General features: G+C 34.6%; 4 protein-coding genes and 1 pseudogene across 7 annotated transcripts; 3 read left to right on the top strand and 2 right to left on the bottom strand.

The window, feature by feature from the left end:
• The first annotated feature begins 139 nt into the window (after nt 1-139).
• LOC107941093 (photosystem I reaction center subunit VI, chloroplastic) lies at nt 140-2,882 on the top strand. The gene is made up of 3 exons (XM_016874620.2): nt 140-2,129; nt 2,244-2,370; nt 2,590-2,882. The coding sequence occupies exons 1-3, from the start codon at nt 2,002-2,004 to the stop codon at nt 2,767-2,769; spliced, it is 435 nt and encodes a 144-aa protein (XP_016730109.1). The 5' UTR covers nt 140-2,001; the 3' UTR covers nt 2,770-2,882.
• A 190-nt stretch (nt 2,883-3,072) lies between these two features.
• LOC107941091 (rop guanine nucleotide exchange factor 12) lies at nt 3,073-6,800 on the bottom strand. Of its 4 annotated transcripts, none has more exons than XM_016874614.2 (8): nt 6,481-6,800; nt 5,526-5,768; nt 5,258-5,374; nt 5,010-5,164; nt 4,822-4,896; nt 4,440-4,712; nt 4,022-4,342; nt 3,073-3,857 (listed from the first exon to the last, which is right to left on the bottom strand). In XM_016874614.2, the coding sequence occupies exons 2-8, from the start codon at nt 5,755-5,757 to the stop codon at nt 3,462-3,464; spliced, it is 1,569 nt and encodes a 522-aa protein (XP_016730103.1). In that variant the 5' UTR covers nt 5,758-5,768; nt 6,481-6,800; the 3' UTR covers nt 3,073-3,461. The 4 variants fall into 4 exon arrangements, with proteins under 4 accessions (XP_016730103.1, XP_016730104.1, XP_016730105.1 ...); XM_016874615.2 differs by having other exon boundaries at nt 5,526-5,748; XM_016874616.2 differs by having other exon boundaries at nt 5,526-5,633; nt 6,481-6,795.
• A 1,029-nt stretch (nt 6,801-7,829) lies between these two features.
• Nucleotides 7,830-11,048, top strand: LOC107941083 (glyoxylate/hydroxypyruvate/pyruvate reductase 2KGR). The gene is made up of 2 exons (XM_016874596.2): nt 7,830-8,430; nt 10,366-11,048. Exons 1-2 carry the CDS (start codon nt 8,008-8,010, stop codon nt 10,882-10,884), a joined length of 942 nt encoding a protein of 313 aa, XP_016730085.1. The 5' UTR covers nt 7,830-8,007; the 3' UTR covers nt 10,885-11,048.
• Nucleotides 11,049-13,409: 2,361 nt separating this feature from the next.
• On the top strand, nt 13,410-18,639 carry LOC107941082 (protein disulfide isomerase-like 1-6). The gene is given in 13 exon segments (XM_041113459.1): nt 13,410-14,142; nt 14,255-14,384; nt 15,145-15,307; nt 15,595-15,713; nt 16,209-16,289; nt 16,364-16,453; nt 16,547-16,618; nt 16,682-16,751; nt 16,754-16,767; nt 17,126-17,206; nt 17,513-17,647; nt 18,103-18,156; nt 18,234-18,639. Coding segments are annotated over 13 exon segments (1,626 nt in total). The 5' UTR covers nt 13,410-13,621; the 3' UTR covers nt 18,330-18,639.
• A 665-nt stretch (nt 18,640-19,304) lies between these two features.
• On the bottom strand, nt 19,305-22,401 carry LOC107941080 (sulfite exporter TauE/SafE family protein 3-like; annotated as a pseudogene).
• Nucleotides 22,402-23,751: the final 1,350 nt, after the last annotated feature.

Genomic DNA, 23,751 nt, shown 5'->3' with positions numbered 1-23,751 from the left:
AGCTCTTTCCTGTAAATTTCAAATACGATTATTCACTTCTCTTTCTTGTAAATGCTTGAAACTTTGGTTTATTCTCAGTTTTCTTTGTATTTACTTCATCAACTTCCTTATTTAGGTCGAAACTTTGGCTTTCTTCGAATTTGCTTCATTAACCTCCCTATTTCTGCCTAATATACTTTGACTTATTCTCATTTTTCTTTTAATTTGCTCCATCAACCTCTCTATTTTTGCCGATTTCTGCTGATATTAAGCAGATAAGTACTGCAACATGTTTATTCGTTTCTTGCCTAATATATTTTGGCTTATTCTCAGTTTTGTTTGATTTTGCTTCATCAAACTTTCTTTCTGTCGATATTAAGCAGATAAGTATCTTCATTCAATTTTCTAGCTAAACCCACCAAATATTTTAACTTGGATTTTTTAGTTTCTTACCACTTTTCTTCTTTCCAAGAGTGAAATCTACTTCACAATCTATATCGACAATGCTAATAGCATCTGCGGGTTTAGTTTCCACTAGATTAATATAAAACCTTTTGTTCTCATAATTGATAATTATGGTATTACTCTTTGTTAAGCAATAGAATTTCTATAAATTTTCTTCCAACACAGCTTTCGGATTTGAAATGTCAATCAAATCACTTGTGATTGAAATTTGATATAACTTCTCTATTCTAGCTTTTTGTTCTTCATATACATGAACCATGTTTTTCATCATCCAATACGGTAAGAACAATACACTGAAAATTTTCCTTTCGATTAGTTATGAAGCTCGCTCGAATTGTAAAGGCAAGGGATTTGATTTCCAAGATAAGTTCAAGAGTCATGGCGGAAATAATAATTATATTACCAACCTCTAAATTAGATATTGATAATTTAGTTCGAACAAAATGTGATTATCAAAATAAGTATGGTTATTCCAAGTATCTATTTGAGATTGATAATAATCAAAGTAATCATTGTCATTACCATCACCATCATTATCTTCCTTTTCTTCTAAAAGACACTCATAATTATCATCATCTTTGTCGTTGATTTCTTCTGAAAAATTATTTATGTCGTTAGTATTATTATCTACAAACTCTTGAAAGTGAGATTGAGAAATTTCATCAAGCTTATCAAGATTATTTGAATCATGAGATATTTCCATTATTTGCTTTCTTGTAGTCAGAAAGCATGATTTTTGTAAAAAGGTCAAAAAGAAAAGTTAAACTCTAGGCTTAGGGTTTTTGAGTATAATGATGCATTGCGATATTAGATATTTAATTATTCAAAAGAATATGAATTCAAGTAGGAGGAAATTATTCAAATGAGAGTAAGAATGAGATTAACTAATTAGATATTTTGAAATTTATTTCGACGTTATCGCAACTTTATAAGATAACAGTTTATGTATATTGTGAGATTTGAACATGAAATAGTTTTAAAAAATATTTGAAATTATGATTTAATTATAAAGTATTTTATATTTTGATTGATATTAAGTATCGGATTTAGTTTTTGAAAGTTTTATTTTTTTATGAAGAAAAAAATTAAATGGATACTGTTAATTAATTCTATGTGGGACTATATATTTTAACATTAGATACAGAAGTATGAGAATATGATACAAAAGATAATTTAATTATAAAAAAAAGTACATAACATAAACATGTCTAATAAAAAAACATAACATAAATTTAAATATATAAAAAATTTATATAAATACAAAAATCTAAACACTAGAAATGGACCATGACACGGCTTATCAAATTAATTTCTTATTGGTTCTTTGAGGCGATGAGCGTGGCCCATTAGTTTTTTGAGGATCATAAAATGGATAGCCTTATCTGGGTTTGATCCACGTGGCAGGACCTAAATGGAACTCCATATCTCTCTCGAGAAAACCCAGTTTGCCACGTGTCCTGTTGAGATCCATTTCAAAGATCAAAAACCCAGACACCCCACTGCCAACTGAACTGAACTGAAAAAAAAAAAGGCAGTTAGGAACCAGAAACCAAGGCAATGGCTTCTCTTGCGACCTTAGCCGGTGTTCAACCAACGACCATCAAGGGCCTTGGTGGCAGCTCTCTCAGTGGAACCAAGCTCTTGGTGAAGTCAACTCGCCAGAGTTTCAAACCCAAAAACTACAGGTAACCCCGAAAGCTTAATTTCTTACCTGCAGATCCCTACTGTTTAATTTCAGCCCATTTGTGTATAAATTTATTTTTAAAATAATAAAAAAAGTGTACCTCCTTCTTTGATAGGGCTGGTGCTGTGGTAGCCAAGTATGGTGATAAGAGTGTATACTTTGATTTGGAGGATATTGGCAACACAACTGGGCAATGGGACTTGTATGGATCCGATGCACCTTCACCGTACAACCCACTCCAGGTTTCACCCTTATTCTCTGTTTGATGAATTTGGTATTTGAGAAAAGATTTGCAGAGTAATTTTATACAGGCCATACTGTAATATTTGGTGGCTTTCTTGCTTTAGTTGATTGATAATTGAATGAAGACTGATGCTGTTTGGTTTTATTGAGAGTGGAACTCAAGAAACGAATTATTTGCATTAACTAACAGAAGTATGGTCAAATGTTTGGAATTGCAGAGCAAGTTCTTTGAGACATTTGCAGCTCCATTTACCAAGAGAGGATTGTTGCTCAAGTTCCTGATCTTGGGAGGCGGTTCCCTCGGTCTTTACCTCAGTGCCACTGCTTCCGATGACCTTCTACCGATCAAGAAAGGTCCGCAACTCCCACCCAAGCCTGGGCCGCGTGGCAAGATCTAATTTAGTTAAACTCTTTAAGCTTTTCATTGTATGTATCTTGTTTCAGTTTTCAAACATGTAATCCTAAAATGTGACCTTGGCTATCGATCCAATGACATTTGTTTCACGCTTAACTGGTGCATTGCTTTCAGCTTTAAAATTTCTTCTCTTTGACAACGATCCCATCCGTTCTGATTACTGATCTGAACTGTCATTGAAGAACTAATAATATGTCCATTGCCATTGGCTTTAACAAATGCCTAATTCTCTGGACAAACTGTAGATTTGAATGCTGAATTCTTGTAATATATCAGAAAGCAGATCTGCACTACCAAGTAAGTGATACACTGTTTGAAAAATCTAGCAAAATTTGCCAAAATGTACAATTTCACAAACAAATAGAAGAAACAACCATGAAGAAACATGATTTCTTTCAATGGCTATGAATCTAGAAACACCTTTTGTCTTGGTTTCTAAAGGTATTAATATATGGAGTGGCTTTAAACTCCAGAGTTTTAGTTGTCTTCCCTATTTACAAAAGGAAGAATAGAAAATACATAATGAAACAAGCAGCCCACAAGTCAAGAGTAATCCCATTTAGGTTGAAAAAAACCTATAGCTGAAGGTCAAGCTTTCTCACACTTAATATTCCTGTATCTATAATACACACTCTCTCTATTCTCTATCTGCTTCCAGTTTTTGTAGTCTCCTCATTAATGGCGTTCCGTAGGGCTTCTTACTCCGGCCAAGCTCTCAAGATAGGACTTCTTGCTAGTGTTTGTCACTACGTTTAGCTTTTGCATGCTTGGTTCAACATCTATGGATCCGTCATCTGAGTCCACCCTATCGTCGTAGTCATTTTGATCCATAGCCCAAGTAAGTAAATCTGAGAGGGTCTTTGCGTTCGCTGTTTCCACATCATATCTTGGACTTGTAGACACTGAATTAGGCTGGCTGTCGTCCTTTAAACTGTTGCGTTTGCATGGCTGTGGATTAGGATTTTGGGTAATATTATCAGCTTGGAGGACATCTTCGATTCTCGATAAGACTGTAAAGGCCAAGCTCTCCAGTATTCTCGAATAGCTCTCTAGGAGAGCTTGCCCTACATCCTGCGATCCAAACAAGAAATCCTCAAATAACATGAGCTGCCATTGATGCCGTAGGATACTAGGGAAAATGCAACAGTACATAACAATGATGCAGTGCTTAAACAAAGGGGGTCATCACAATGTGTTATAAAGTTTCTATCTGCAGTTGCCGTACAAGTACATACCCGGTTGTATTGGATTTTACTGATGTCTAGTGAAGATTGAGGAAGTCCAGGGAACCGATGTTTGATAATGTGTAAGATGGTTTCAGCTCTCTCCTCGAATAGCTCTCTCTTCTCAAAGCTAATACCAGAGCCCCAACCCGATTTTCCGTCCTTTTGGGTCATCTTCCTCTTCCATATGACTATCGATGCCTCAAGTCGGTTCTTGAGGTCTAAAATCTTGTGCTCGGACGATAAGTCCAGGGAGGAGAGAAATTGATCAGGGTCAAAGAATTCAACTGTGATACTCCTGTAAACTAAATCACCAAGACTAGCTCTCCCATTCTAGCAAAACATTAGTAAAATGTGATGAGGAAAGGGATTATGAGAACAGATTTTCAAGCAACATTGGATTATATTAGAAAAATTTTCAAGCTTTTACCTTAGGGAGGGCTTCAATGTAGTTTTCAGGGACCTCCATCTCTGAAAGAACTTGAGCATTAATTGACATTGCTGCTTTAAGCACTTGAGTCACAGATTCTTTTTGGCTCTGCAGATTTTTTCTGCTCTTATCTGACAGTCCATCTTCGGGAACTTTAACGGTAGGCAGCCACCATTTATCATCTTTTCTCTTGTGTTTTCCTTTCTCTGAGTCCGAGGCATCTTTTGACAAATAATAGAATTCATTCTGGTCCTTGAAGTTATCTAGACAATCCTGACCATTGTAAGTTATCATTAAATCAGGTCCTAGTTTGTTGCTTATAATCACCGAGAAAATCTAAGCTCAAATTAGCTTTAAAAAACCATAGGCTCTATGTCCTTACAATCAGCATTGCATCAAGTTTCCGCAGGGCCGGAATGTTCATATGAAGATCTATACGTTGCTTTGTGACCATTATCTGAAAAAATTCAAGAAATAAAGATAGTTATAATAATTGACCCCAACAGAAAATGCATGTAGAGATATATCGCCTTATAATTACTCTGATGCTGGGGATGGGAGTTCGGATACCTCCATGTTGGATCCATCCTTGCCCTTCTGTTGGGAAGGAACAAGTTCAACAATGTGATCAGCGACAGACAACATCCAATCTATTTCTTTTCTCCACCTTAATTTCCTTTCAGGCGTCATAGGCTCTAAGCGGGATTGCTCACCAAAAACGGAAGCTGAAAGCCATTTAGGAACGAAAATCAAGTTAATTCTCAATTTTGTTATCATTCATATGGGAGAGACTATAAACATTCAAAAGGAGGAAATACCAGCAAGGTTGGTAATGGCGTTAGACAGTGCTAAAGCTGATGAAACTCCCTTCCCTCCACCTGACATATCCTCACCTAAGAGTAACTTCGCAAACTTTTCCTTCATCTGGTCCATATCTGAATTAAAAACCATTTCAGAATTTCTAAAACCAGCAAGAAAGCAATCATCTATTCCAGGAACTAAAGATAGTTTATCTTAACCATTTTGTACCGTAAATATACATTAATGAGAACAACAATAGCAGAATAAAGTAATACGAAAACTTGCCAGCTAAAAGCTGCTTTTCTTTGGCTTGGAAGGCAGTAGTCATTTCTTCCAAGGTTCGATTCAACTTGGGACACCTGTCGCTTTGAGGTTTAGAGTGGTTATCAAAAGCTGCTCCATCAAATTTAACAGCACTGTCAATGCTCAAACTCTTTGCATGTCTTCCTTTGTTATCATGTGAGCCCTTAAGACCAAACATATTAGACCAGGCTCTGTCTTCTTCTTGCTGAACCATGTTCAAATGTTCTGTTTTTAGGTTTCAACAAGAACTTGAGGCCGAGGAATCAAAACAAAAAGCAAGGAATAGAATGGTATTGTGGTGGTGTATGGAAGAGGGAAAGGAAGGAAAACATAAGAGTCCCCTCTTCCAAATGAATTTAGGGACAAAGTATGTTTCTTGGGGAATTTACACTTGTGGGTTGTGATTGTTTTGTTTGTTTTTCCATTTATGAGCAATGGCTTGAACGTGGGGTGCATGTTTTTTGGGACACTGGGTGTTGAGTAAAATGGTGGTTGCAAATTTAGATTATTCTATATATGTTGAAGGTTCTAGTTTCATTTCATTTATCTAAATTGGATGGTTCGTTTTCAATCTCTCAGTCAAATGTCTGCTAAAAACCAGGAAGGATACAACCGAATGCAGGCATTCACATGTAGACACATACATTTTTATATTGATTGATAAGTATGGTTTCTCATTCTATGATCTAATATTAGAACAAGCCCTGAATATCCCCACTAGGACCAGATGGATGGTTTTGATGGGTTGAAACTTGATAAATGAATCCCAAAAACAGACTAAATTAACATACCAGATTCATCTAATATCCTAAAGTTGACTTGCAATGGTAATTTCACAATGAATATAAAATACAGATATATGTTTGACACGTATATATTTTATATACCAATATGTTAAAAAGAACATGCTAGCCTGGCTGGATAAGAGATATATCACCTTGACTTGCAGAGTTGCAGTTGCTTCCTTTTTTCTAAAAACAGAAAAACAGAGCTTTTCCTTGGCTGATGAAAGGCATTGGATTGTGGAGTCGAGTGTAGTTTATGATCCACTTCTATCCCACCAGTTGGCCATTTGCTCTAGTTTTATTTCTCCTAAATCCTAATATTCAGATTCCTCTGTCGGGTGATGTTGCAGGCAACTAAATAAATTCAAGGAAAGTGTTGAAAAATGAAATAAGCAAAACGATGACAGGCAGGCAAGCTTAACAGATCCGTGAATCAACGCGATTGCCTAAATATATAGTCACGGGTGTACTGTAATCAAATCTTTCACCTTTGCATTTATTCTTCATATCAAATCCTAATTATTTTCCTTCATATTTTCATATCTTTTAAGATTTTATCATCCTTATCTTAAGAGCATAAAAGAGTGAATTTCAAGGAAGAGAATAAAATTTTATTAAAATTTAAAATCTAGACCGAATTATTTATAGAAATAATTCAATAAATTCATTTTTGACAAACCATAAAACTCATCAATATGATGGACACGTTCCTAAATAATAATAAAATATTGCTCAAATAATAATAATACTAAGTAAGTTTACACGTTTTTTTAGTAAAAGCTTATTCGGGACATATACATCAAACTAACCATCAGAACAAAATCAAACTGTAAAATAATCTAATAGTTGGAAAGAAAAGAAAACCCTTTCACTATCCATACCAATCGCCTGACGTTAGGAGGTCACAGCACAGCTACAACATTTTCATCGCTAAGCTTCAAAAACTTACAAATCATTAGTAAACTTTAATGATTAGCGTATAGCTCGCTAAATTATTAATAAATTTATATTTTGATCATTTAATTTTAAAAAATTATAAAATAGTCGCTAGAAGTATTCAAAAATTCTTATTTAAATCATTAGTTGTTAAAATTATTATTCTATGGCTTTCTTTATTCGTACCACCTACATCGATCAAAATCTCTTATTCCTTTTCTATTCTACAATTTAATTTCTTTTCACAAACAAAATTCAAATAACTTTTTTTTTATCTATAACACTAATCGTCTAAACAACTTGGATTAAAGTATATTCTTCTACTCGTCTTTAGGTACTAATTATTCGTATCAATTGTTGAATTATTATTTGAAGCTCTCTAGCTAGATTGAAAAAAAACTTTAATAATTCAATAACTTGAATAGAAAAATTTAAATGGTTTAATAACATAATTCAAATACTTTTAAATAATTCAATAATTATTTTATAAATTTTTAAAGTTAAATAGTAATTTAATTTTCTTCGTATAATTTATCCTCATATTCATTTAAATCGGTAAATTATCATAAAAATTTAACTGTTACTCCAACAGCCCCACCTACCCTTTTCTGAGCATTCTCTGCCTTTCATTTCTTCAACTGGTTAACAGCCCGCAATCAATCCCCATCACTGCTCTCTTTTCACTCTCCAGGCTTTTTGGACTTGGAAATTCCACCTTACTATCTCTCACAATTCAATCGACTATGGAATCCATTGGAGTTCTCATGGCTTGCCCCATGAACTCTTACCTCGAGCAACAACTCGAGAACCGTTTCAAGCTATTCAGATTCTGGACAGTGCCGGACAAATCATCCTTTCTGGCTTCTCACAAGGACTCAATCCAGGCGGTCGTCGGAAACGCCTTTGCCGGTGCCGATGCTATGCTGATCGAGGCGTTGCCCAAGCTGGAGATTGTTGCCAGCTTCAGTGTGGGGCTTGATAAGATAGATTTGGCCAAGTGTAAAGAAAAGGGTATCCGAGTTACCAACACCCCTGACGTTTTGACTGAGGACGTGGCGGATTTGGCGATCGGTTTGATGTTGGCGGTGTTGAGGAAGCTCTGTGAGAGTGATCGGTTTGTGAGGAGTGGCAAGTGGAAGAGTGGGCAATATGTGTTGACTACTAAGGTTTGTTGGCTATTTTCCGGCATCATTGTTGAGTTTAGGTTTGCTTGCTTCGTTGAATTCGTTTTCGATTCTATTGGTTTTTATGTGTTGATGATTTTTATGATATTGGTATTTCTGTTGAATTTGTTCTTCTTAACTGTTTATTCAGTACCTTCAGTTTGCAGAACTCGGTAAATTTTTTTAGTCAAGAACTCAGTTTTTTTTTGAATCTCTAATTTGTGGGTTTCTGGAATAATTTAATCTATGAAAATGAAAGAAATGAAAAGAAGACTGCAGACTTGTATTGTTGGAAGTACATTTCTTATATTTGTTCTGCATTGAAGAGGTACATTTGTCACAAATCCTATTTGAAGTTCATAATGAATTAAGTGCACATTCTGCATGCTGATGAATAAAAATAGATGCCGGTTTTGTCATTCGTGGTTTTCAAGTTGAATCTGTATATATCGCATTAATATTGTATATAGGCTCTGGGTCTGAAAGATTCTGGGGATGAAAGTCTTGCTTACGCTATTTGTAGTGCATACATTTAGTTTAAGATGCAATTGTGTGCTTGTAATCACAGTTGGTTAGTGGTTTCTCTAGCCCTCTTTAGTAATTGCTTTGTGGTGGCTGCATTAATTGATTTGGTGTTTTCAGGTATCACAAATAATCAGTAGACTTTCTAATCTTTCTGCTTGATGATTATGCAAACACTACTGCTGCATTACTAGTTTCCTCTCTTTGTACTTCAGCATGATCAGTATATACAGTAATTTTTAATGGTCTACAGTGATTTTTGGTCTTCTTAAAATTGAGATGCATTTTATCTCATGTTCACAGTTGATAGAAAGCACTAGTAAGAGTGAGGTTTTATGAGCAAAATGTTCATCACTTTAAACACTTATACTTCTGCAAATTGGTGAGATATATGATCTTTTTTTCTCTTTCTATTCTTGAATTGTGCGTCTGAGCCAAGGATGGGTTAGTTTAAGTCTGGTTGATTAAATAAATCTGTGGTACCATATGGCTTTATTGTCGTCCTATTTCTATCATATTTGGATTTTGGACATTGGGGTAGATACATGTTTGCTTGGAGCAATCAGACATGAGTGACTATTGGACTTCTGTGTGATCTGTGATATGTATTGCAACTCGGAACAATGCTTTGTGGTTATGGTTGTTCCCTTACTTATCCGGCTAATGAAACTCAAACGGTTTTAGAAATGAGCACAGAGGTGGTATAAACTGCCTAGGAGATAGGGTACAAACTAATTTTGATAGTATTGATTCTTCTACAAACGGTCAAAGTTTTGTGAATTAGCTAAATGGATTACTGATTAACTGTTACATGGTGCTTGATTCCTCCATTACATGATTATGTCCCTCATTATATTTCTTGCCATCGGTGTCTCCTGTTTATTTAGATAAATTAATTTCCTTTTTCAACTTACTAGAAATTAGTGCAAAAAGCAAGGGCATTAAGCTACAAGTCCTGCAACTGTGGCCCTCACTCTAATGATAATGTACCGTTTCTGCATTTCATGAGGTTTTAATCAGTCTTTCATGCAAGTAGGACAATAAGTCTGTAACTACTTTGTCCATGCTTTGTACTAAAAATCATTCATTTGATTTCCATGCTCGACTATGAGCATCTGCTTGAGATGAGTACGACGGTGTGTGCATACTTTGTCGTTGAATTTGCTTTTTGAAGCACTTTACTCACCTTTGAGAAGTTTCCTTCTCAACTTTCAAAAGAAGTGAAGTATTTGCCTAGACTTTATTCGTTCCTAAGATTAAGAATGATTGAATTGAATCCTTATTTACTTGGTTCTTCTTGTATATATGTCTGCGTTACTTTATATTTTAGTGTACCAGATTAAAGGGTTCCTTTTTCCCTTTGTTCACTTTGTTTCCGTTCCTTTCTTAACAAGTACCATTTTTCCACTATTCCAGTTTACTGGAAAAAGAGTTGGCATTATTGGGCTGGGAAGAATTGGCATGGCAATTGCTAAGAGAGCTGAAGCATTTAGCTGCCCTATTAGTTACTACTCTAGAACTGAGAAACCAGAAATCAAATACAAATACTATCCGAGCGTTGTTGAGCTGGCTGCCAACTGCGATATCTTGGTTGTTGCTTGTGCACTGACTACAGAGACCCACCACATCATCAACAGGGAAGTCATCGATGCATTGGGTCCAAAGGGTGTTCTTATCAACATCGGGAGAGGCCCTCATGTTGATGAACCCGAGCTGGTTTCTGCATTGGTTGAACACCGATTAGGAGGTGCAGGGCTTGATGTGTTTGAACATGAACCTGAAGTACCGGAAGAGCTTTTTGGGCTTGATAATGTGGTGCTCTTACCTCATGTAGGTAGCGGTACGGTGGAAACCCGCCAAGCTATGGCTGATCTTGTCATTGGGAACTTGGAGGCACACTTTCTGAAGAAACCACTATTAACTCCTGTGGTTTAGTTGTGCCTATATTAGTTGATTGCCATCTTCAGATCGATGCCTCCCATTTATATTTTCATGATTTTGAGGACATTGTACGGTAGATGATTGTAAAACCTTCTTCCTATGGGGCATCAAATTCGGTTGCAATTAGAATAAAAGTTTAGCCATCCTTTGTTGATTAATTATAACTGATTACAAATTACCAATTTAAACATAGAAGATTCCAAAATTTTAGATCTCCATTGTCATGATTCGACCTGTTTAAGAATTGCTTGGGAAGGTTTGTTTTGTTCGGTTGGGCCTTTTGACAAAGTGATTCGTCAATATTTGAGTTAAGGATCCATACTCGAAACTTTCACGTAAGTTCAATGTTGGTCAAACGCCTTTTTATGGCCCAAATCAAGCAGACTTGCAGTTTTAGCCCAAAAAGAAACAACAAAACCCATCCTTATTTCAAAATCTCCTAAATTCCCTCTCTGATGGACCTTCCCTCGTTTTCCTCTCAAACAACCGTCGTCACCGACGAGTGGGAGCTCTGCAACGACGATGGATTCATCTACAAACGCGAGAAACGCCGCCACGTTCTTACCGAACCATCTTGTTGCCGGTTAATCCCGAGGAAGAAGAGAAACGAAAGAGAGAGTGGAAGAGGAAAACTCTTCTCTAGGTGAAGGAGAAGTAGAATAAAGAGATGAAGCAGTGGGAGGCTTTGGAGAACGCTTTGAAGTCAATGCAAGAGAAGGCTTTAGATTTTCAATTTCAACAGCAAGAAAGAAGGAAATCAAGGGAGAAAGAAGAGGAAAAGGGAATCGCGTCGTTCTCAGGGTCGGAGAACATAGATAAGGATAAGAAGGATAACGACTTTGGCTCTTTGGTTGATGAGCTTCTTTTGCTGGTAAATTATGGAATTAATTTTGTTACCCTTTTTTGTTAATAATCTTTGCTAACTTTAGTTAATTTATCAAAAACTAAATTAAGTATTACTGTGAAATCATTAGAATGTATATTAATTCTGGGTTCTTCTCCTAAATATGAGTTTCCTTGAAGCTCAAGAAATGGTAATGCATAATGTTTCGAATCTGTGTGACATGGCAGAAGCAGTATGTGATGAACAGGAGCAGCAAATGAAGCAATCTTATTTCGATCTTCATGTTTGGGCATTGCTTTGTGATGAGTAAGTCTTTTAGGATTGTTCTTATCTGTTAAAAAAAGAACAAATTTGATCACGGCGACCCTCTAGCTATAATTTTTGTGTAACATATAATGTTGATAGATAGTAATGCTCTGAAAAGGCCTCATTTAATATGCTGTTGTATGAAATTTTGCATTTTGTGATTTTCTTCATTTAAAACTTTATGTTATTTAGATTCGGATATGAATATATATCCAATATGGATATTTTCAAATTTTTAAAAAAAATTTATTTATTTAAAACGACATGTCTATATTTATACCCACTTAAAGTCTTATCAAGTTAAATGTCTCACTCTCTATGTAGGGCAAGCTTGAAGGTTTGGAAATTAAGAAGTTTTGCTGGGTATATCTTCTCAAGGTAAGTAAAAGCCCTCTTGGTGTGCATTTGGGATGTTATGGCATGGTAAATATAGTTGTGCCATGTTCTGCATTTGGGTCATGATGGTACCAGCCAGGATGAGAATTTTGTGTTCCCATGCAACTTTGACAAAGCGGTGTGATTGAACTTCGACACATGAAGAATGAGCTTGAAAAAAATTGCATTTCTCGTGTAAAATAGTCTTTTGCATTTTGCACGCTAGCAGGTATTTTATAAACTGCAATCTACAAGTAACAATGCCACTAATTATAGAGACTATTTGAAATTGTTCTCTCTTTCTTGCGGTAGAAAGGAATCTGCAGCCCCGGATGGGTGAAAAGCTGTAGATACCAGAATTTAAACATCAAACATTAGACATATTTTTTTAAAAATGGTTGCATGAACCAATAAGATTAAGTTACAATTTGGAATTGTATTGCTTTTTATCTTAGATTTTTTTTTTTAAAGAATATCATCTTTTCTTGGATCAAACGTACAAAATGGTGCTGAAATTCCGTTGACACTTAAAAGAGGAACATGGTCGTAACACTTGTGAGGACGAAGCAGTAGAGGCAAATTTCTTGGCCTTCCACTCGAGGACGAGGCGTGCACACAATGACCGAAGTCGTTTCTGTATGAAGATTTGCATTTCTAAACATGCACCATTTCCGAGTTGTTTATTCTTTATGACAAGTTACTCGAGTGTAGTTTAGTCTCTTTTTTTTTTTTTGGTCTGAAGAGTTTACTCATTTGATTCAGCCATATTTCATAATCTAATATTTACTATATTTTACTAGATTTCGAAGTCTTTTTATATATAAAAATAGCGTTGACCATCCCAAGAGCCAAGATTTACAGTTCATTTCATTCCATCTATAAAATAACTCAAATTTGGTCCAATTTAATTTACTTAATAAAATAAAATACTATAATAGCAAAAAAAATAGAGAGAGAGGAAGATATGAAGGGTCCACCAGCGTCCAAACTCGAAACAATTTCAGTTCATTTTCGACCGACAAAACTGTTTACACTAGCAAATCTCTCCTCTAATTTAGCTTCACCTTCGCCTTAACACGCGCTATCCTTTAAAAGGAAAAAAACCCAGGAAAATAATCGCTTCCTCCGTAGATCTGATCCAAACCCTCAGATTTCTTAACAGCCATTGCAAAAATCTCGAAAATCCTCCTTAGAAACTAAATCACCATGCTTTTCTCCAAAAACCCCACTTCAAGATTCCTTCTTCTCACTCTCATCTTTGTCCTACTATTCTTTTTTTCCGTAAACATCAATGCATCTGATCCCACCAACTCTGAAGATGATTCGGATGACCTTGAACAGCTTTTAGCCTTGGATGAACAAGAAGATCAGCTACCAGAAGACCAAGACCAAGAATCTAGCAGTAGATTTTCCGAAGCAGAGGTGTTAAGTAAAGCACAAAGGATAGTTCTTGAGCTTAACAGTGATAATTCCAAGAGGGTCATTGATGAGAACGAGTTTGTTTTGCTTTTGGGTTATGCTCCTTGGTGCGTTAGGAGTGCTGAGCTTATGCCTCAGTTTGCTGAAGCTGCCACTTCTTTGAAAGAATTGGGAAGTCCTGTTTTGATGGCCAAGCTTGATGCTGAAAGGTACCCAAAGGTGGCTTCTCTGCTTGATATTAAAGGCTTCCCTACTCTGCTTTTGTTTGTTAATGGCACTTCTCAAGCTTATACGGGTGGATTTTCAGCGTAAGTTGATCTTTTTTCTTCGTTGAATTGTAAGTAAATTTGGAGCAATGCATTCGCATAGGAGGATTCATATAACAGACAATTGTGATTAATATATTGTTGGGCTTTTTAGGGAAGAAATAGTGATATGGGCAAGGAAGAAGACCGGTGTGCCTGTCATTAGAATAAACACGGTGACTGAGGCAGAAGATTTTCTTAAAAAGCACCACATGTTTGTGATTGGTCTTTTTGAGAAATTTGAGGTATGTTTACTTGAAGCATTTTCCGGATCATGTCTAGATATGGTTTATGAGTTATACAGTAAAGCCTGATTTGGGGCTATTAAATTTCAATGTCCCAGTTCTACGCCCTAATTATGCATCTTTAATCCTATGTTTTATGTAAGGAAATAATTTTCCTCTCTTAAAGTTGTTAGGTGAAGTCCTCGTGTTTCTCGACTATTCTATGCTGCAGTCCTGGGTAATATTGAACCTATTGATGTTCTAATTTGGCTCTTCTGAAGTTATCCTGTAAATTCCTATGTGATGGTTCTGATTTTAGATTAAGTTGATAGCTTATGAGTACAAATTTTATGGCAAGATAAGTCATCATTGAGGCATTGGCTAGGTTCTCCTTCACTATCACTTTCTTTAGCCCATTCTATTCTCTTGTATGGAAATCTTCTTTGATATGGAAAATAAGAACTTACAAGCAGTCATTTAGATGCACTGTTCCAAAAGATTTAGTTCCCGGAAAACCTAGTTTCAATTCTGTTGTACAAGTTGATGCAGACTAACAACCTCATTGCGTACAATCACTTTGATGTCAAGTGGGGATGCAATTCTAGACTTTTAACGGATTCAAATTCAAATTCATATTGTCTTTTATTTTAATATTTCTTCTCACACTCCCCATTCTCCAAGTTGCATTGCTTATATTTACATATTATATATTAGATGTTTTCTACTGCATCGATTTTTGCTAATGCACTAGGGGAATGTACTCATCATGGTATTCTTGCAGGGGTCTGATTATAAAGCATTTATAAAGGCAGCTATGTCTGACAATGAAATCCAGTTTGCTGAAGCAAGCAACATTGAGGTTGCTAAACTTCTCTACCCAGATATCAAAGCTACTAATTTCCTTGGGATTGTTAAAAGTGAACCAGAAAGGTACACTGCTTATGGTGAGTTTGCAATCTGGAAAACTGCTTATTGTGAATGGTTCATTAGTTATTTAGCTTCTAATTTTACATCTCTTTCCTTTGAGTGTTTCATATTTGAATATGAAAATTATTTTGACTTATAATCAGTGATTGTCCGGAGTAATACCAAGCAAGACAGTTCATAAAATTATGGGCTAATGACTTCCTCTGTTCTTGGCTTCTTTTTTATTTTATGTTGGTTGCTTATATTTATATCAGTCAACCAGAATCATTGACGAGATTAGTAACATATACATTCGGTTTTACAGACGGTACATTTGAGATGGAGAACATTTTGCAGTTTCTGGACTACAATAAGTTTCCCTTAGTTACTAAATTGACTGAACTGAATTCTGTCAGAGTTTACTCCAGCCCCATCAAACTTCAGGTTTCCATGCTTTGAACTTGACCTTATCTTTAATTGTTTACTATGTTAATGGTTTCTTTCCCTTTTCTTATATAACTATTTCATCTTTTAACTTTTTCAAAAACAAACTTAAAAAAAGCACTGGTATAGGAGTGAGCATGTAAAGTGCTTAGATTTTGCATAGTGATTAAAATTTTCATGAGTGTCTATTTATAAAAATATATTTACAATTTGGCTAGTGTTACTACATCATTTGGCCTGATGAGTTGATTTGGGTGTAACTGGAAAAATCTGTATTGTTTTATTTTAAATATTCTACCAACGCTAATGTGCTGGGACATTAATCAAGGACGAGACAATGTTATGGAAGTCAACATGGGTTTGTTTTCTGATATGTACTTTTTTTTTTAGTTATCTTATGGTTGTATTTTGGCCTTCATACAGTTGCATAAAGTTTTCACCATTTCTCTTGGAAACTGAAGCAGTTTTGTGAATTTACCTTTCCTTACCCATCAGGTTTATGTCTTTGCGAAAGCTGATGATTTCAAGATTCTTCTTGAGCCTCTTCAAGATGTTGCAAGAAAGTTCATAACAAAGGTATTTGGATTTACTACTTGACAGTTTGAGATTTTGGTGCAAAAAGATTCATATTTTTTTCTTTTGTGATGCAGGTGATGTTTATTTATATAGACATTGTTGATGAAAACCTTGCAAAGCCTTTCTTAACCTTGTTTGGGCTTGAGGAATCAAAAAACACTTTGGTCAGTATTTCCTTTTGGCAAATGATCATCTTTTAACTGCAATTACATATCTTTTTAGTAAATTGATGGAATATATTTCTATCTGCCTGATAGGTGACAGCATTTGATAACAAAGGCAGCTCGAAGTACTTGTTGCAGTCCGACCCAACCCCAAGCAACATAGAAGTAACAATTGAGCTCTATAGATATTACCTTTAAGGAAATATTTTTCAGAAAACTAATATGGAGTTCCGAATTGGTTTTACAGGAATTTGCTCTGGGCTTCTTCATGGTTCTATCTCAACATACTTCAAATCACAGCCATACCAGATAATGTGAGGTCAATTTCTCTTACAATGCTTGGTGGATATGTTTAGACTCATTTGATTTGTAAATGTTCTATTTGAAACTATAACTTCTATTAAAAAGTACATATATGCTTTTGAGTCTCTTTTTCAGTTATTTGAATTCACCTTTGAGTAGCATTATTCCTACGATTTTGCCATGCATTGAATGTTGTTATCCTATAATCCTGGCATTTCTTGTGAATGTTGAAGAAAAAAGAAAAAATAAATGCTTGATGCAAGAAGTTCCTTGCTGCGCATACAAAAGATACCTTCTGTCTAATCTGCTGAAATTTGAATTTATATTTTATCCGACTTCCAACAAACTTTTGTATTTTGAAATTTGCAGAATAATGCAAGTGTGCTAGCTGTCGTGGGAAAGACATTTGATGACTTGGTCTTGAACAGTCCCAAGAATGTTCTTTTAGAGGTATCAATCTTCTGTACATCCCATGCTTTATTAGTATATGCCAATGAGATGTGCAAACTAACTTAATCCCGCTAGAGTTCCATCTGAAAAATGAAAATACAGGGTGACTGGATTCACTGCATGCATGGCATCCATGTCCGTTTCTATTATATATATATAGATACACAATCAGATTGATGGTAGTAATTTGCTGCATTTTAGCTATATCACCTGCTATATACTAATTTATATCTGGACTCGACAAGTTTGCTGTAATATATGCTTAAGTCTAAAAAAGGGTCTTACTCTTTTATTGTTACAAAACAGGTATATACCCCGTGGTGCATCAATTGTGAGACCACGAGCAAGCAGATTGAGAAATTGGCTAAGCATTTTAAAGGCTTGGACAGTCTCATTTTTGCTAAGATTGATGCTTCTGCTAATGAACATCCAAAACTTCAGGTATGCTTTATAAGAAATCGATCAGTTTCTACACCTTAAAACTGAATACCTGTTCAGCTTTCCTCGAAAAGATACCTTGATTGTTGAAAGACTGTCAATTATGTTCTATGTCCATTTTTTAAACCATTCCTTGGGAGCATCCAGCATTTATTATCTTGGATCAAGAGTCATAAATCAAGCCAAATTTGTATCTTATCTATCTCATGGATTTTGCTCCTACTTGCCATGTACCAATCTTTTATGATTCTGTGCCTTAGATGGGATCAAAACTCTTGAAAGAGATATCTGTTCTTTTTCTAGGATCCTTAGCTTCCATATACTTCATGATTCTCGAGTGTCATTAAAAAAGCAAAGGAACCAAATCAATTACATATGGAATTCTTTGATTGTTTTTCATTTACATTCAGGTTGCACATTGATGACGCCAAGATTCTTGTCATTGTTTATCATTTCAGGTTGACGACTACCCATCACTCTTTTTATACAAAGCTGGTGATAAAGACAATCCGGTAATCATTATTAACAATATTCACTTCATCTTATTTGTTTAGCACCATCTGACATAGTGATCCATTTTACTTTGCAGATCAAACTTTCAACAAAATCTGGTTCAAAAGAACTAGCAGCCTTCATTAACAAACAAGTGAGACCCAAAGATCAAGCGGCCAAAGATGAACTATAGGACATATATAGTTAAGAATACCTAAACACTTAAATCGCAGCCCTCAAGGCCACCCAAAAATATAGGGAAAAAGGGGGCTCTTAAGTTTTGCCAACTCCCTTTGGTATTTAGGATTGGTTACAATAGTCAATAAGATTTTAGGTCCTGAGATTCTTCCACCTGTTGGGAAAGTTTGACAACTTGTAATTTGATTATGTTAATTTGACAAATTGACATGTAAGCAAATTATACTAGTGTTATAGCAACAGACCTACAAGGAACAAGGCTTGAGTTTTATATTCATTAGTTTGAATTTTGGTGATTGGTGATAGATGCATTTCTAGTCATTTATATGGGTTATATTACTATATATTAATTTAAAAGTGAAATAGAAATTATATTACTATTAGTGTAATTAAATAATAAAAAGGTTATAAAGTAAGACTATATTAAAACACTTCTTAATTGGAAATTATAACTATTTCTTTACGGAGGACCAAACATATTAAAAGAAATAACATTGAAGTTTTCTCTATTGTTTTCCTTATTGTATGCTTACGAATATGTGTTACTTCATTAAACGTAAATTTATGCATAATCGCTGTTTAAATTTACGGTCATTTCTTGGATGTCATTCATGAAATTATAGAAGTGTACTACATGCGTACTATAAAAATCATTATTCTAAAAAAAAAAAACAAATTGAATATTTGACAACACATTCTGCTTCTTACTAAAAAATGTATCATACATTATCATAATTTAATGAAATCTGATTCTCTTATTTTGGTAATGGAGGCTTGGCCTCGTAACACGAAGTAGTAAATCTATAGTTGTAATATGTGTTGTTGTACAGGGGACTTTTGCAGTTAAACTTTCACTACTCTTCCAATTCAAGCTAAGGCTGATAGGAGCAAATATCATCAAGTCCCATATACTCCTTTCTTTCATCGTTTATCTTAGCATCTATCCATATTCTATTCAATTACATTACAATTACAATAATAATGACAGCATTAAAGAAAAAGGCAGTTCTATTGCAGGAATGTGAGAGTTGGGAAAAGAAATACCTAGTGAGATCGCACTACCAAATATCATTCCAGATAGAATGAAGATGATTATAGATGCCCTTCCCAGTATTTTGATCACTTTTCCCACTACATGTTGCCCAACAAATGCTGCTATTGTGGCCACAACAGCCAGGTAAACAGCTGTTTCAACAACAAAAACAGTGAATAAGTCTCCCCCTAAGGTTTTTCAGTTAACCTACCATTTATTCGCACTGAGATGATTATTGGATATATGTGTCAAATACGAGTATGCTTAAATTAAATTTTTAATATTTTTCTCACAAATTTAGATTATCATTTCTCTGTATTTACACTTGAATATTTAGAAAAAAAGAAAAGAAAAGAATGAAGACATTGTAATAACTTTCCAACAACAGTATACCATAAGGGACTGGAAATCTTTTCAGAAGATAATATTCAATCACTGACATCGATGCTGAAAAAAACATGGCAAAGGTGGTCGTTGCACTTGACACCTACATAAGATCTCGTAAATCAGGTCAAAGTCAGTAGCTTTACAAGATTATTCACGGTTATATATGTTTTCATGGTCAATTATATAATAAATATTGACAACAGAAAAAACTGAAATCGTAAAATGGCGATGCTAAATATTTTGGAAGGATTATGATATCAAAGGAAGCACCTGAGGGGGGATCCCCATCTCCAGCAGAAGAGGACCCAAAATAAATCCTCCGCCAAGACCAAGCATCCCACCAAGTACACCAGCCAACACACCAAAGCCACAGTAAATCAGTAGCTTGTGGACTCGCCAAGTTACCGCAACATCCCCCTTTGATGCAATTTTTCTCCTCCCTTTGTACAAACAGATTACCTCATACAAAGATACTCCAACAGCTACTGGGATCTACACAATGAATCGAACAATTTGTCAAACAAATTCCCAAGAACAGCTCAAGATTTAATAGCTTACATATGAGCTTGAAATTTGAAGTAACCTGCAATAAATTCAATACCCAGTATTCTACTGAACATGTTGTTGAATAATTCTGCAGGTGAAACATATAGGGTTTGTGTTAGTTCCTTCAGCCTCAAGAATGTTGCAAGAGTAAATAATTCGTGAAAGGAAATTGATTGACCTTAGCTATCTGTAAAGCAAGGATTACCACCCAGACAGCAGTTAGAAGTCCAAGCTCTTTCCAGCATATGTTATCAATAAGAGACACCTGTGAAAATGGAAACCTGATATCATTGAGATAAAGATTGTGGGAAAATATAGTAGAACTATAGTTTTATGGGACTTACCTTTGGTTTTTTTGATTCATTGCTTCCTGTTTGTTTGCCATTTGTAGTAACTTGTTCTTCATTTTGGGTTTTGACTTCCACCGCATTATCTTTAGTATTTAATTCCAGCTGCCTTCCTGCTTCCTAAGAGAATAAAGATGCAAGTGAGAGAAGGGCAGAGCAAGAATAAGTAGCACAGAAAATGAGATATAAATATATTTAAGCACCTTCTTCTTGATGGTTTCCTTTTTCCATGTTTGAACACCTTTGAGGAATGACTTACTTGACATGACTGCATTTATATACAAGCTTATCAGAATACTTGTCGAAGAGATGGAACATGAAGAAATATCAGACTTGAAAACATTTAAATTATACCTAAGAAGACAATAATTAGCAAAATTGTGATCATCCAATCCGGAAAGATCACGTTGAATCCAACTCCAATACTAATTCCCAAAACCAACATTGGCTGAAATAGAAGTAGTCAATCAGAGGCAGTTCAAGTGATGGATGCCTTTGCCTTATATTGTAGCATACTGTTGCAGCTGCCGCACCAGTAACCATACCTAACCACAACAAAACAACCGATTTCATGTCGTCTTCTTTTCTTTTCTTTTTTTCTCTATCAAGGTGTTTACTTGTAAAAATTGGGAAGGAAAGGATTATTCTTACATTTTGAGATTGCTGTTGATGATTTGGGATCAAACCCAACAATCAAGGTAAGCATGGGAACAAAAATACCGCCTCCTCCTACACCTCCAACGCTACCAAAGGCAGCTCCAAGGAATCCAAGTATGGAACCCACCACAATTTTCCAACCAAATCTTATGTCCTGTAATTAAATTAACAAGATTTCTCAAATCACAAACTGCTATTCTTTTTTTTTAACTGAATGCAGACAGGAAAAGAAAATGTTAAAAATCTGGAAACGACATACGTAAAGATTGAGAGTTGAGACTTACAGGCCATTCATGTTCATGGCGTGGTTTACTGTTCTGCTCTAACAACTTAAATGCTTTCCGAACGTAGTTTTTCTCATTATAACCTGATTGTTCATGGTTCGAACTTGGTTCAGCTGTAACAAGCACTGAATCCACAGCAAGGAAACCGACCAATATTATTCCCGCCAATATCAATCGCCATCCTTTTGACGGAGCAGCCATTAAATGCCTTAAACCGATGAGCATCTCTCTTTGTCTCTATCTCAATTATTCTCCAACTCAACTAGAATCAGAATCATAATACATATGCCGCCGGGAATCCGAACTTCAACGTAAAATCTATACAAACTATAGTAACCTTTTTTGGGTCATTCTTCAGTACTGTTCCAATCCAACCTCTCACGTTCAAAACTATTCCGAGTAGACATAAACAGCTTGTTCTTGGTGGTTTTGTTTAAGCTTTTATATGGATCACAAAGCAAAAAAAAAAGGAAGCAAACAAGGGAAAAAGAAAGGTGCTTTGCTATCGTCTTGAAAATTCTGTCCTTTAAGGAAGTGCTTGGCGGGCGGACAACCTACCCATACATGTGTCCCATGCCATTGCCAAGCAGTAACACAACTTAACTAAACTATACCATAAACTCAAGTCAAAACTAAACTAAAGTTATAAATGAAGATCCTGAACTGAAGAGAGAGCATGCAGAAACCCCAAGTTCTGCAAAGCATATTAAGGGCGTTATGGTCATTCTTACTTTGCTGTTCTTCAACTCGAGAACATATCCCTCAAATGAAGCAATTTTTCCTGGAAACTAAATACAGAGATCGGGTTTTTTCGTGGAAGGATGAAATAGAATTCAATACCAGTAAGTAAAAAAAAAAAATCAATACTGGTAAAATAAATAAAAATAGTAGCACGTGGTCTTGGAAATGGACAAAATTTAGACATAGTCCATAGCAGATCACGTTCCTTGCGATAAAAAGATGTAAAAGGTTGTTTATGTTTAAAAATAAGGATTCTTTTATCAGATTTTAGTCACTAATAAAATTTTGTCATGTCATTAAATTTTAAATATTCATTTTTATTATACACTCATTTATAAAGAAATTATTTTATATACTATTCTCATTACATTATTTATAATTATTTTTTAATTATATAAATACAATTAGACAATTTTTTTTATATCATTGACACATAATTTTGATAATTCTGACCCTAAACCTTATAAAACCCTAAACTTAAACCTTAAACTCGTAACCCTAAATTCTTAAACCCAAATCCTAAATCTCAAACTTGCAACCCTTTATCCCTTAAACCTTACACACGACCCTAAACTCCACCTCCTTAAACTATAAACCTAAAGCTTAAATCTCAAACCCTAAATCATGAGGTTCAATGTTCAAGGTTTAAGATTTGAGGTTTTAGTTTCAAGGCGAAATAATTATCAAAATTATATGTCAATGACATAGAAAAAATGCACAAAAATTATTATTTTTAAATTGGTTGAGCAAAAATAAAACTATTAACTTATGGAAAAAAATAAATTGATTAGATTTTGTAAAAAAAGAAAAGATTTGTTTATAATTTAAAAAAAATTAAGTATTTTAAATAATTTAATTAAAGTTAAACTAAGTTGGAGAATATATTAAATATAGATGAGTGTATACTAATACTTTATTATCTTTAAAATTTGATAACGTGACACTATTTTATTAATGCCTAAAAACTATATTTTTTTAAGATGATCCTAATATAATTTATTCCCCTTTTTATTATTGTTATATTGACGATGCTACACTTGAATTAAAAGATTCACAAATACCTTTCCTTCGTTTGTATTTTTTTTCTTAAATTATAAAATAAAATATGCATTATTTATTTTAAGGGATAAATATAAAAAAACATATATGAACTTTGATTCAATGTGCTATCTGATATATGAATTTTAATTTTGTACATTTATACACATGAAACTTTAATTTTAGTTTAAATATATACACGAAACTTTAATTTTAATTCAATCAAGCACAATTAAATAAAGAAATACATTAATTTATTTTTATATGGGATAAATATAAATATTTTTGTGTGCAATATCAACAATTGTATCAAATAATCTGTGAGAGTTGGATCAAATAAAAAATTTATTTATAAAATTATATAAAATCAAATAATTACACATT

The sequence above is a fragment of the Gossypium hirsutum genome, chromosome A05 (genome assembly GCF_007990345.1).
Source record: "Gossypium hirsutum isolate 1008001.06 chromosome A05, Gossypium_hirsutum_v2.1, whole genome shotgun sequence".
NCBI classification, from domain to species: Eukaryota; Viridiplantae; Streptophyta; class Magnoliopsida; order Malvales; family Malvaceae; genus Gossypium; species Gossypium hirsutum.
The sequence above is the reverse complement of the archived record's forward strand: the minus strand, read 5'-3'. Positions and strand labels throughout refer to the sequence as shown.